We start from the raw sequence: 12,291 nt of genomic DNA, 5'->3' as shown, positions 1-12,291 counted from the left end.
GTGCCACCTAGCTGCCCCATCTTATTGATTTTTCAACAAACTGTCCACAGAGGCTGTTCTAAACATCCTTTTAGCCCCTATCTCTACCCTACCCCAATCACTGAGCCAATGACCTCCCTTCTGAGGAGACTGAGGCCATCTTTGCACACTCACTCATCTCTCCACCATGTTGGAACCTCTAAGACTTCTGCCCATTCCTTTGGTACCCTCCTTCTTGGTACAGTAAACCCTTCTTATCTGTGGCCCTGATCCCATAGTATCCATTGATTATCCCCATTGCGACAAGGCTGGTGTTAATATCAAATGAAATAACACAGTCAAAACACTCTACACTTCCTAAAAAAAACTTTACCAATAGCTATTATTATCATCAATCTCTTCTTCTCTATTGCTCCCTCCTTTCAACCTACAAACATGGTCAGGTTTGCCCTATTTCCAGAAAGTGGGGAGGGGGGATTTCCCTTGACTCTGCAATCCTCTTAGGCTTCTTCTCTCCTCCTCTTCCTCTCTTGTTCCTTCACTGATAAACTTCTAAAGAGGAGTCTTCACTCACTGCCTCTCACTTCTTCAACACCAACTCAATCCTTGATCCCCTGAAATATGGTTTTTGTACTCACCATTCCACTAAAACCACTCTCTCCAAGGTCACCAATGATCTAATTGACAAATCAAAAAGTTCTTTCTCATTTTTTATCTTCCTTAATTTTCAATCAATCAAACAAGTATTTATTAAGCATCTACTATGTGCTAGGCCCTATGGATACAAACACAAACAATGAAATAATCCCTACTCACAAAGAGCTTACATTCTAAGGGGAGAACCAAAAAGAACATGCATAAGTATACACATAATAAATAAAAAGAGAAAAAACTGTAAAACGATAGAAAGAGGTAAAATACAAGGTGATAGAGTGGCAGCTATCAGCTGAAGTAAAAAGGAAAGACTTCCTCTAGAAGGCAGTGCTCCAGTTGACTCTATGCGGTGGAGGTGAGAGAGGAAGTGGACAGCTGGCACAAAGGGGCAGAGAGGGAAGATGGAATAGCGCATAGGAGGACCAGACAGGCCAATTTAGCCAGAGAGAAAGATGGGGAGTAATGGTCACTGAGACTAGTCTGGAGCAAGGCTGTGCTTTAAAAGCTAGAGAGAGCCATTTATATTTGCCTCTAGAGGTAACAAGAAGCCACAGGAAGTTACTGATTGGAGGAGTGACCAGGACCATAATAGCCTCCACTTTCTCCTCCTCTACCCAGCCCACATGCTAATGCCAAACTAATCTGCCCAACGTACCAAGTAGGGTCAGGTCAGTTCCTGCTCAAAAAGCTTCAATGGCTCCCCAGTACCCACAGAATAAATCTGTTTCCAGGCAAACAAGCCCCTCCCTGGTATAGCCCACTCTACCTTTTCGGCCTTATTTCATCCCATCCTCTTCATGCACTTTATATTCCAGTCCACCTGGACAATGATCCTATTTTCCAATTTTGTATGGTCCCTGCCAAGTCCTTGTATGTACCATCTCTCAAGATTGAAAATGGTTCCTTCTATATTTTCACCTGTTGAAATGTACACCATCCTTCAAAGCCCAGCTTAGGTGTTACACAAAGTCTTCCCTGACTTCCTTTCTTCTCCTGGCTCCCCAGTAGAGGTGATCCTTCCTTTCCCAAACTTCTCATGCCATTATGAAGCCTCTCTTATGTACTGATTGCTGTTCGGTCATGTCCAACTCTTTGTGATCCCTTTTGGGAGTTTCTTGTGAAGGATACTGGTATGGCTTATCATTTCCTTCTCCAGCTCATTTTACAGATGAGGACACTGAGATAAAAAGGGTCCAATGACTTGCCTAGGGTCACACAGCTAATAAGTGTTTGAGACCAAATATGAACTCAGGTCTTCCAAACTCTGGGCCCCTTGCTCTATCCACCGAGACTCCTGGGTGCCCACACAGAATAATTACTTGTGCATGTGTTTTGTGCTAGGACGGGATTGTAAGCTTCTTGAGGTTAAAATCAATGAAAACAGAAACATATGTGGTTATGCATCTTTTTATTCCTAGAGGCTAAAACAGTGCCTTACACGAAAGAGATATAAATGCTTGTTGAATTAAACTGAATAAAACAGTTGTAGTCATTCTCTAGAAAATCATAGAGATACTTCAATATTCACAAGATGAAATACCTTTTAAAGAGTAAGGCAGCCTATCAAGCCTTAATGTGAACAATTTGGGGGCAATAAATTCGAAGTTTTAAAACTACAATAAGATAGGTGGGGGGGGGAGGTAACGAAGATCTATATCCATCTGTACACTGGTATCCCTAGCACCTTAGCACAATGCCTGGCACACAACAGATGCTTAATAAATTCCTGTTGATTGAAAGACTAACAGCATGAAGGAGGCAACATTGGCCTTAGAGTCAAGAAGATGTGGATTCAAATAACTCCCACACTTACTGTGTGACTGTAGGTAAGTCACAGACTCTCTGAGGTTCAGTGTCATCATTGTGAAATGGAGTGGTGGTAGTTAGCTCACAGAGTGCTGTGCAGCTCTAATGAGATGACATAAATATATGTATTTGCAAATGTTAAATCAATATATAAATGTCAAATATTAGTATTAACTAACTTTTGTTCTCCATTAGAACAAAATTACATTTCATTTTCTAATAACAATATAGTGTTTTAAGGTCTGAAAAGCCCTTTACTAATATTATCACATTTGATCTTCATAACAACCCCGGGAGGGAGGTGTATCTCCATTGTACTTTTAGATGAGGAAATGGAAGTACACAAAGGTTAAGTGATCTGCCCAGGGTCACACAGTTAGTAAGCATCTTGAGGTCAAATTTGAACTTGGGTCTTCTTGACTCAATGTCAGGCACTCTATCCACTTTGGCACTCCATCCATCTCTTTCTATATTCATGAAGTCACCTCCTTACACCTGCTAAACCAGAACTTCACTCTAAGTAGTTTTTCCTGAAAAGTTTGTTTTATTTGTTCCTATTAGTTTTGTCTTTTAGAAGAGGTATTATCACCAATTTTCAATTGCTGACAAAAATGCTCCTTCATTCTAGTACTGGCGATCAAAAGTTTTGTCACTTGCTACAGAAAAACATATGTCACCCGGTATGAAGGAAAAAGCTCTAGATATTCAACTCCTGTCAAACAATCCCTTTGGTCTATCCCATCATTTTTATCACCTACTATTGTTGTGACCTCTGGCAAAGACCATAACCTTGTCACGGGATCAGACTTTAGACCTGTCAGAGACCTTGGCAGTCATCAAGTCCCACTCTCTAATTCATTTGATTGATGAGGAAAGTGAGGCCCAAAGAGGTTAAGTGACTTGTCTGAGGTCACACAGGGAGTAGGTGGCAGAGCCAAGATTTGAACTCAGGTCCTCGGGACTCCAAATCTAGAATTCGTTCCATTTCACCACTTCCTAGGTCTGTTTTTTCATCCTTAAAAGAAGGAAAAGGGGGTGGGATGGGGTGGCAGTGTTGTATAGAAAATGCTTAGCAATGTATGAATGTAAACTATTATCATTATGAACAATACAGTTCAAAGTACAATTAGAAAAGTTGAGCCGGAAAATTATTTTGCAGAGTGACAATTTTAAACACTCATTCAAGATGTGTTCTCATCCATGCAAAAGAAAAATGTATTTCAAATTCTAGTCTTAGTAATACCTCAATTATTAACTTAATAATCTGAAATGTCTTCTAAAGGCTCTCTTTAACATGATCACACAACTGAACTCAAAACAAGTTACTTTTCCTTAATGGACCTGTCTACATCTCTTATCAATAAGCTTCTCCAGCTCCTTAGTCAAGACATTTACACACTTTTAGTAGCTAAAGCAACTGAAATTTGGTAAATAAAGTTAATGTTACTCTACAATGTATCAAAAGAAAACATTATGGCAGAATACTTGTCATATTTCAACACAAGTTCTGAAATTCTGTTACTTAAAGATACCTGACAGAACAATGCACTTTGAAATCATTAACACCAAAAATCTATTTTTAAAATGGATTTGCCCTCTATAAAAACTAGTTTGAGTCATAACTTTATATCATAGCCACATCCCAGAAAAAGCATGAAAATCAAATGTCTAAACACATATTAATGAATAATTTAAATTCAAGAAAAATTAATTTCAAAAATGCAAAATGAATCTAATTCTTTAAATGGATAATAATCACACTGAGAAGTCAACATTGACTGCTGTCAGAATTTCATAAGTTAGGCTAACGAAATGAAAATTTCACAATTTGAAAATAGATAATTTGATTCCCTACAATGTTCACTAAAAGTAAATCATGGCTTCTCCAGCAAAGGATCTAAACCAGTCACCTTATGATTTTGGGAGCAAAATGATTATCCCAATAGAATGAACTGGATTTCTAATGTAATCTTTATATGTTGTCAAATTTAGTAACAAGGAAAGAAGTAACCTAACTTTAAAAGAAAAAATACCTATTTCTTTGTAATCCTTTACCATGTCCCCAGAGTCTATCCAGAGTTTATCATCTCCTGTCTCTGATTTAGTCACACTATCTTCTTCCAATGAAATCATTAAGATACTTAAAATGCTGAAACCGATATTTTAGATAGTATTTTTATAAATATTTTATAAATTTAAAGCATTTGATTATAACCATAAAATATAGTTAAAATATTTTTCTAATTGACAAAACATCAATTCTTGATTACAACAAACCTGACTTAAAGAAGAGAAAGTCATAGTAGAATAAATTAACTAACAAAAGGCCAATTCAGAGGGGTAGAAGAAGGAAGAGAAGTATCCTAAGACGATTAATAGGAATCAAAAGCCCCTGGAAAAGCAACGCTAGTGAATATAGTAAACTGTTTCCCACTCTAATACCTAGAGTCAGTGGACTTCTTTTCTGTTAGCTACATGAAGGAAATGACCCTAGTCTGAACTCAAAGCTGAGCAAGTGAAATGCCTTTGAATTATTGATCTGGCGTGCGAACCAGGTCCTTTCAGGTCTTCTCTCTTCCACGGACTTGCCAGTCAAAGCTCCACACCAAATCCTTCACATGGAGTTGGAGTTTGAGCCCTTTCAGAACTAGGGGAGCATGTTAGTCTGCTTTTCAGTACACCCCACTCAGCCCCTCTGCCCATTTCACCTAAGCTGCTGACATCTCTAAGAGCTGCTTTTAATCATCTTACCCTGAAGGATGAAAGAGGAACCACAGTGGATTAATTTCTGTAAAAATAGCTATCCCCTGTGAGCGGCAAATGTACGCAAGACTCAGACCTTTCTTCAGGTCTTTTAAGTGTTGGTTTGAGGGGAAGTCGTCTTCCCACATCCCCTTTTTCAAGGGTAAAGGCACCATGTAATAGTTGGTATTTAAGATTCAAAACAGCTCCCTGGGGTTCTGCTCCCCTTACTCCAAGAAGAGTTTACAAAAACAGGCAACATCCAAAAGGAGAAAGGGGGCGTGTGCCTAACTACAGCGCCCCCAGCACTCAAGAAGTCGCTTTCCCACTTCCCTTGTTTCGTAAGGGCACATAGGAAGATTTGGTATTCAAGATAAACAAACAACCCGCAGAGTTCTTCTCTCTCCCCCCAACCCCATCTCCAGCAGTACCATAAAAAGGTCTTTAAGTGTTAGAGGAAAGGAGTCCCTTTTTCAGGGATAAGGACCCCACAAACGATTTGGTACTCAAGAAACACACAGCCCTCGGGGGTTTCGTTTTGTTTTTGTTTTCTTATTCCAGTCTCCTCCAACAGATACTGCGCCGGGTAGCATCCCAAGAGGAAAGGTAGAGTTTGCACAAATAGCTGCAGCACCTAGCACACACAGTCAGCCAACAGGTGATTATTAAGCACCTACTTTGTGCTGGGCTCTGGAGATGCAAAGGCAAAAACAAAAACACCAATCCCTGCTCTCAATATAATGGCGGGAGCTGACCACATGCAAACAACTATGTACAAACAAGATACAGACAGGATGAATGGGAGATAATCTCGGAGAGAAGGCATTAAGATTAAGGAGGCCTGGGAGAGACTTCTGGCAGAAGAGAAGATCTGAGTGGAGGGCAGACGGAAGCCAGGAGGTGTATCCCCAAATTCTTTCAACTGTCGCAGCTTAAAACTTTACTAAGACCTTTGGAAGCTTTGATAGCCTAAGACTGCACTGAGACTTTGGGGACACTTTGTATTATTCAACACCAGAAATTAAGGACTTAAAACCGCACTAAGACTTTTGGGATACCCTATATTAATCAACACCCGAAGGGCTTAAGACTGCACTAAGACTTTGGGGAACACTGTACTTATTAATCCACGCAATTAAGGGTTTACGACTGCACTAAGACTTCTGTGACACCACATATGATCGATACCCGAAATTTAGGGCTTACAACTGCACTAAGAGTTCTGGGACATCCTGTATTTATTCATACATGAAATTAAGATTGCACTAAAGTCCCTGAGGAAACTGTATTTATCAATACCAGACGTTAAGGGCTTACAACTGCACTAAGCCTTCCGGGACACCTCGTATTGCTCAATACACGAAGTTAAGATTGCACCGAGACTTTGGGGACACCATGTATTGATCCATAACCGAACTTAAGACTGCACTAAGATTTAGGTAACAGCCTGCATTGATCCAATACTCGAAATTCAGGGCTTAAGACTGCACTGTGACTTTGGGGACACCCTCTATTGATCGATCCATGAAGTTAAGACCGCACGGAGACTTTGGAGACACCCTGTACTGATCAATACCGAAGTTCGGAGCTTGAAGCTGCACTGAGACTTTGGGGACAGCCTGTGCTTCTCCATACATGAATCCTAGGACTTAGGGGACCCGCCGTATTGATGCAGACACAGATTTCCTGCAGACTTCGCCCCCGGCCCAGCATCCTCACCTCCAATCGTAAAGCGGAGGGAGAAAGTTTCCAAGTCTCCCCCCTCCCCCAGTCTCCAGGCTTCAGCAGGGAAAGTGGGGAGGGGGCGGGGTGAAGAAGGGGGGCTCCCTCCTCCCCTCCCCTGCTTCTCCCCTCCCCCTCCACCCAGGCCGAGAACAATGCGGAGGCCCGGCCCGGCCCCCCACAAAGGCGCCCGCCCGCCAGCCCGCCGAGGCGCGACTCACCACCCAGGTCAGGCCGCCGCCGGCTCCTCCCCCGCCGGCCCCGCCGCCGCCGGCTCCCCCGGCTCCCCCGGCGGCCGCCGCTGCCGCGCCGCCGCCGCCGGACTTGGCCATGGTGGGCGCCGCTCGCAGGCCCGGGGCCGCCGCCGCTGCTGCTGCTGCTGCTGCTGGTCCGCGCGAGGCCCGAGCCCGGGCAGGGGCTGCTGAGGCCGGAGCCGCCGGAGCCGCCGCCGCTGCTGCCGCCGCCGCCGATGGGACCGGAGCCGCTGCCGCTCGCCCGCCCGCTGCCTACCAGCGCCGCTGCCCGGGCCCCATGGCACACCCGCTCCCCCCCGCCGCTCACACTCGCCTCCCCTCCCCCTCTCCCGCACGCGCGCGCGCTCGCGGACGCGCGCCGGGCCTCCCTTCAGCTCGCGCGGCCCAGGAGGCCGAGGAGGCCGCGGATGCGGAGGCAGCTCCGGCCGGGCCTAGCGCGGCTGCGGCGGCTGACGAGGCCGAGGCTGCGGAGCGCTGGGACCGAGGAGAAAGGCGGCGGCGAGCGCGAGCGCCGGCCGGGACGACCCCCTCAGCGCCCCTCGCCCGTGCAGACAATGAGCAGAGCCGCCGCCGCCGCCGCCGCGTCCGGCATTCCACGGCGCTGCCACGCTCGCGTTCACTCACACACACTCACACACACTCACCCACACTCACTCACACACTCTCCCACAGAGAGGGAGGACAGCTCGCGCAGCCCGCACCGCCCTCCTGTCCATCAACGCCCCGCAGCCCAATCGCCGGCTCGCGGTCGCGGCCCCGCGGCCAATCGGATGATCCGGCACCGCCCCCGGGGGGGCGGGACCCCGGCTGGCCGACGTCATTGCGGCTAGCAACCGAGGGGCAGGGTTGGGGAGGGAGGCTTTTTTTTTGTTTTTGAGTTGGAAGGAAGGAGAGAAGGGCTGTCATGGGGTCGTGGGAGGGCGGGGGGCAGCAAGCAGGAGGGCTCGCCCTTCCTCAGCCGAGAGGGGTTGTTATTTCCAAAAATCGCCCGTGCAGCTGAACACAGAGTGTGTGTGTGTGTGTGTGTGTGTGTGTGTGTGTGTGTGTGTGTGTGTGTGTTTTAAAACCGAAGTGAGCCAGAGGGCCTGGGTGTCCCAAAGGAAAACTATTTTTAAAAGGCAGCTGGAAGCGTGGCGATGGATGCACGATAGTGCCCGTCTCCTAGCATCCTTGCACGTAAGAAAGATAAGTGGAAGCATTAATCAAGCGCTTTCTGTGTGCCAGGCACTGTAGAAATGGAAGGAATGAAAAGCAAAAGCAACCTAGTCACGTGGATAAACATCAGGGGCTCTGGCCACACGGATGGACAGTGTCCAAAGGGAGAAGGCACTAACCCAGATTCCATCGCAGATTCCCACCCCCTCCCCTCAAACCCCTTGCCCTCAGTTTACCCTCCTTGAATCGCTGACCAGAGAAAAATAACTTTCCCTTCCACTGACCCTGCCAGGGAACGTTCAGTGAAAGACGCTTCCAGTGGAACTTTAGAAATACACGCGAAAGTAGGAGTCCATTCCCAATAGAGCTTTCTAAGAAATGGAAATCACCCACGCGGAACCGTAACATTCTATGGCTGAGATAAGGCAGAGAACGTGGCCCCACACTGCCTTTCTGATTGAGCTCTAGGAAAGGGGGAGGGGGGAGAGTGGTACAGACCAATAAAGGCTGCCTCCCCTTCATCCCCATCCCCCACTTCATCCCCATCCCCCCTTCACCCCCATACCCCACTTCATCCCCATCCTCCCCTTCATCCCTATCCCTCCCATCGTCCCCATCCCTGCCTTCCATCGCTTCGCTTACAGCCTAATTGGAGGGGCTGGGCAGGACTGAGTGCCACGATGACCAGGAGATGTGAGCAAAAGGAACAGTTTGAAGGGTATGAATTACCTCACAGATAAGATAAGATGCTTTTCTGAACTCAAGTCTCATCTGCATTTTCTTACCATTTTTAAAACAGTTTTTCATGATTTCTGAGTCCTAAGATGGGGAAGGGAAAGGGATTACTTTTTTCCCCCTTTTAAATGTGACTTTCATTAATTCTACAGAGGTCAGAAGTCATTAGGTCATGGGGGTGGTGGTGGCGGATAACTCAAAAGTCATTTGCTCGTTGTTGTTTAATCTTATTATTGAGAATTTAGTCCCCCCAAATGCGAATATATTTATACTTTAAGTATATGAAGTAGTCTCATCAAGAGTGGTTTTTTTAAAGCAATGTAGCCAGAAATCAAGAGAGAAACTAAGTATTGCTATTCTCTCTTAGACTCCCTTTTCTCTGTCCTGTTTTAGGTTTACACTTTGTATTCTTAGAGAAAACAGTGTTTTTGAAACGGCAAACAGAATTAACAAAGTTCATCCTTTCATTTGTTTTACATAACACTAAGAAGATACTCTATAGCACTCTCCTTTAGGCCTCTAGGGATGAAGAAAGTGAATCTGGCGAATTTTAAATGTTTCTTTCTTAAAACAGTAATTCCTGTGGTTACACAGAGCACATGACCCCATACTATGTCCTTTGGACTTTACAATCCATTGAGAAAGGTAGCAGCTGTGAATAGAGCACAGGCCCTGGAGTCAGGAAGCCCCGAGTTCAAATTGGGCCCTGGAACCGTGACCCCGGGCAAGTCTCTTAACAGCTGTTTGTCTCAGTTTCCTAAGTTGTAAAATGGAGATATAATAGGATCTCCCAGGGTTGTTATGAGGATCAAATGAGACACTATTTGTGTAGTATTTTGCAAACCTTAAAGCACCACATAAATGTTAGCTCTTATTGAGATAGGAATTATAATTCTCCATTTTACTAATAGAGAAAATGAACCTCAAAGAGATCAAGTAACTTAGCTGTTAGTAACTCACAGTTAAAAAACATGAGAAATGTGATTTGAATCTGGGTCCTTCCTGATTCCACGTCCAACACGGCCCACATTGCCTCATAAAATGTGACTAACTATTCAACTAATTGCCCGATGAATTCACCTATTAAATATAAAGTATGGAGAGAAAATTTAAAACTTATGAAGGTAAATGTTGAAAATTAAAAGTAAATTAGCTTATTAAAAAATAAAGTATGTATACTATACATTGATGAATTCATGGTCTCATATGTGGGTACTCACTGCACTGATGAAATGTCTACTCACCCATGCCTTCTCAGGCTGTATGTATCTTCTGTTCCTCCCATCCATGTCTATAGCCTCCCATAAATTAGGCACAGAGAATATATTCATATACACATACTATGAAATACAGTTTAAAACAGGAGAACCTTGTATTAGAAAGTTCTTTTCTCTTGTACTTTAGAGACATTGGGAGACATTGACTTGTCTACAGTGAATTCAGTTGGACATCCAAAGCATTTGTACCCTCTGAGATCTTAATGCATAATCTTCATTTACAAGGTAAGTTATTTAACGGAATGTTTGATTTATTTTTGTTATATTTTCACAATATTTTAATGAATTTTAAGGTTTTATTCTCAAATTTAAAAATAGTAGGTCAATTCTACAAGCCTGTAAAAGAATTACATTTATTCTGCATTCCCTGCCCCCCCCCCCCAATTCTTGTTTATGTTACAGAATTTTCTGAGCGACTTCCATTATGCCACTGATATATGAAAAGATAGTCAATTTGTTGGGGGTGAGGAATCTGGCACATTTTAAATTATCTGCCAAAATTTGAGATTTAACTTAATAAAATTTTTAAAATAATTTTTCAATGTTTCATATGATTGCATGCCCATCTTAGGGAGGGGAAGAGGAGAGAAGAAAATTCAAAACTCAAAATCTTACAAAAGTGAATTTTGAAAACTAAAACTAACTAAACATTTTTTAAATTAACTTTTTAACAAGAAGAATGTGGCTGTTCTGAGAAAAGTCCTTCCTAAATTATAAAATGCCCCAGAGTCATTTAGTCTTTGAATCTGTGAATATATAGTCCAACCCCATGAATACTCAATAAATGGGCATCTAGCCTTTGCTTAAAGACCTCAGGGAAAAGAAAATTCACTATTATGCCACCTCCTGACTCCCTAGATTCTCCTTCCATTTTAATTTAGGGATGGATCTCAAGAATATAAAGATTTTAATTATGTTTAGATAAAATCTGCCACCAATGGGGCCCTTCCCTTTGAGGAAAAGTGGAACAAGCATAATCCTGCGTCCACAAAGCAACCCTTGAAATATTTGAATACTATAACATCATCCTTAAATTGACTCTCCTCTAAGCTAAATATCCCCAGGTCCTTCACCCCAGTTGTCATACACCATGGTTTCAAATGTTCTCCCCATCCTGGTCACCCTACTTTGGATTTCCTCCACCTGTCGATGTCTCTTTTAAAAAGTGCCCCAGATGGCCCACTGCGGTTCAGATACATTACAACCAAACTGTCCCCTCTTTGGCTCTGCCACCCTAACATATACACTGTGATCTCTTAGAACAAAAAGACAACTCTGAATGGGGTGGGGGAAAGGGGGCAGGTAGGGGAGTCATCTTAATGCACTGTGGTAGCTTTTTTATTCTTAGGCTTTATTAAAAAAAACAAACTTTTCTAATAGCACATTATGTTACAATGGTTCCTTTTCAGAAGTATTTTGCTACACCAAGTATTTCATAGCTATGTTATCCCTTCATAAGACCTTGAAAGTAAAAAAGAAAAAATCGGGACATCTTGATGCATTATTGGAAATTATACTTTCTTCATCAAACAATCACTATTCCCACTACTAACATCCTAATGGTGGATAAAGTGCTGGGCTTGAAGTCAGAAAGACTTCAAATCCTGCCTCAGACATACTAGGTGTGCATTCTGGGCAAGTCACTTAACCCCGTCTGCTTCAGCTTCCTCATCTGCAAAATGGAGAAAATAGTGCCATAGGGCTGTTGTGAGAGCAAATGAGATAATTAATATAAGGAAACTACTTTGTAAATCTTGAAGCTCTATAGAAGTGCTAACTAATATTGTGATTATCCTGAGATCTGGCACAGAACCATGGCTTCTCTATCAATGTCTCATAAATGCAGGGTGTTTGTTTTGTAAAGCCAGAAACCCAGATCCTACAGTAGCCCCAATACTGATTACCACTACATGTAGACCAGCATTAGCTCAATCACTAGTGTATCGTATGGATTTTGACATAGTAGA

General features: G+C 43.5%; 1 protein-coding gene across 1 annotated transcript in view; it reads right to left on the bottom strand.

The window, feature by feature from the left end:
• Positions 1 to 7,235, bottom strand: part of TOP2B (DNA topoisomerase II beta) — an 89,990-nt gene extending 82,755 nt beyond the window's left edge. Inside the window, exon 1 of the mRNA XM_036760485.1 lies at positions 7,125 to 7,235. Within this exon, the coding sequence (XP_036616380.1) occupies positions 7,125 to 7,235 (111 nt within the window). The remainder of the gene's footprint in view (positions 1 to 7,124) is intronic.
• Between the last annotated feature and the right edge of the window lie 5,056 nt (positions 7,236 to 12,291).

This window comes from Trichosurus vulpecula, chromosome 5 (genome assembly GCF_011100635.1).
Source record: "Trichosurus vulpecula isolate mTriVul1 chromosome 5, mTriVul1.pri, whole genome shotgun sequence".
Lineage (NCBI taxonomy): Eukaryota > Metazoa > Chordata > Mammalia > Diprotodontia > Phalangeridae > Trichosurus > Trichosurus vulpecula.
The sequence above is the reverse complement of the archived record's forward strand: the minus strand, read 5'-3'. Positions and strand labels throughout refer to the sequence as shown.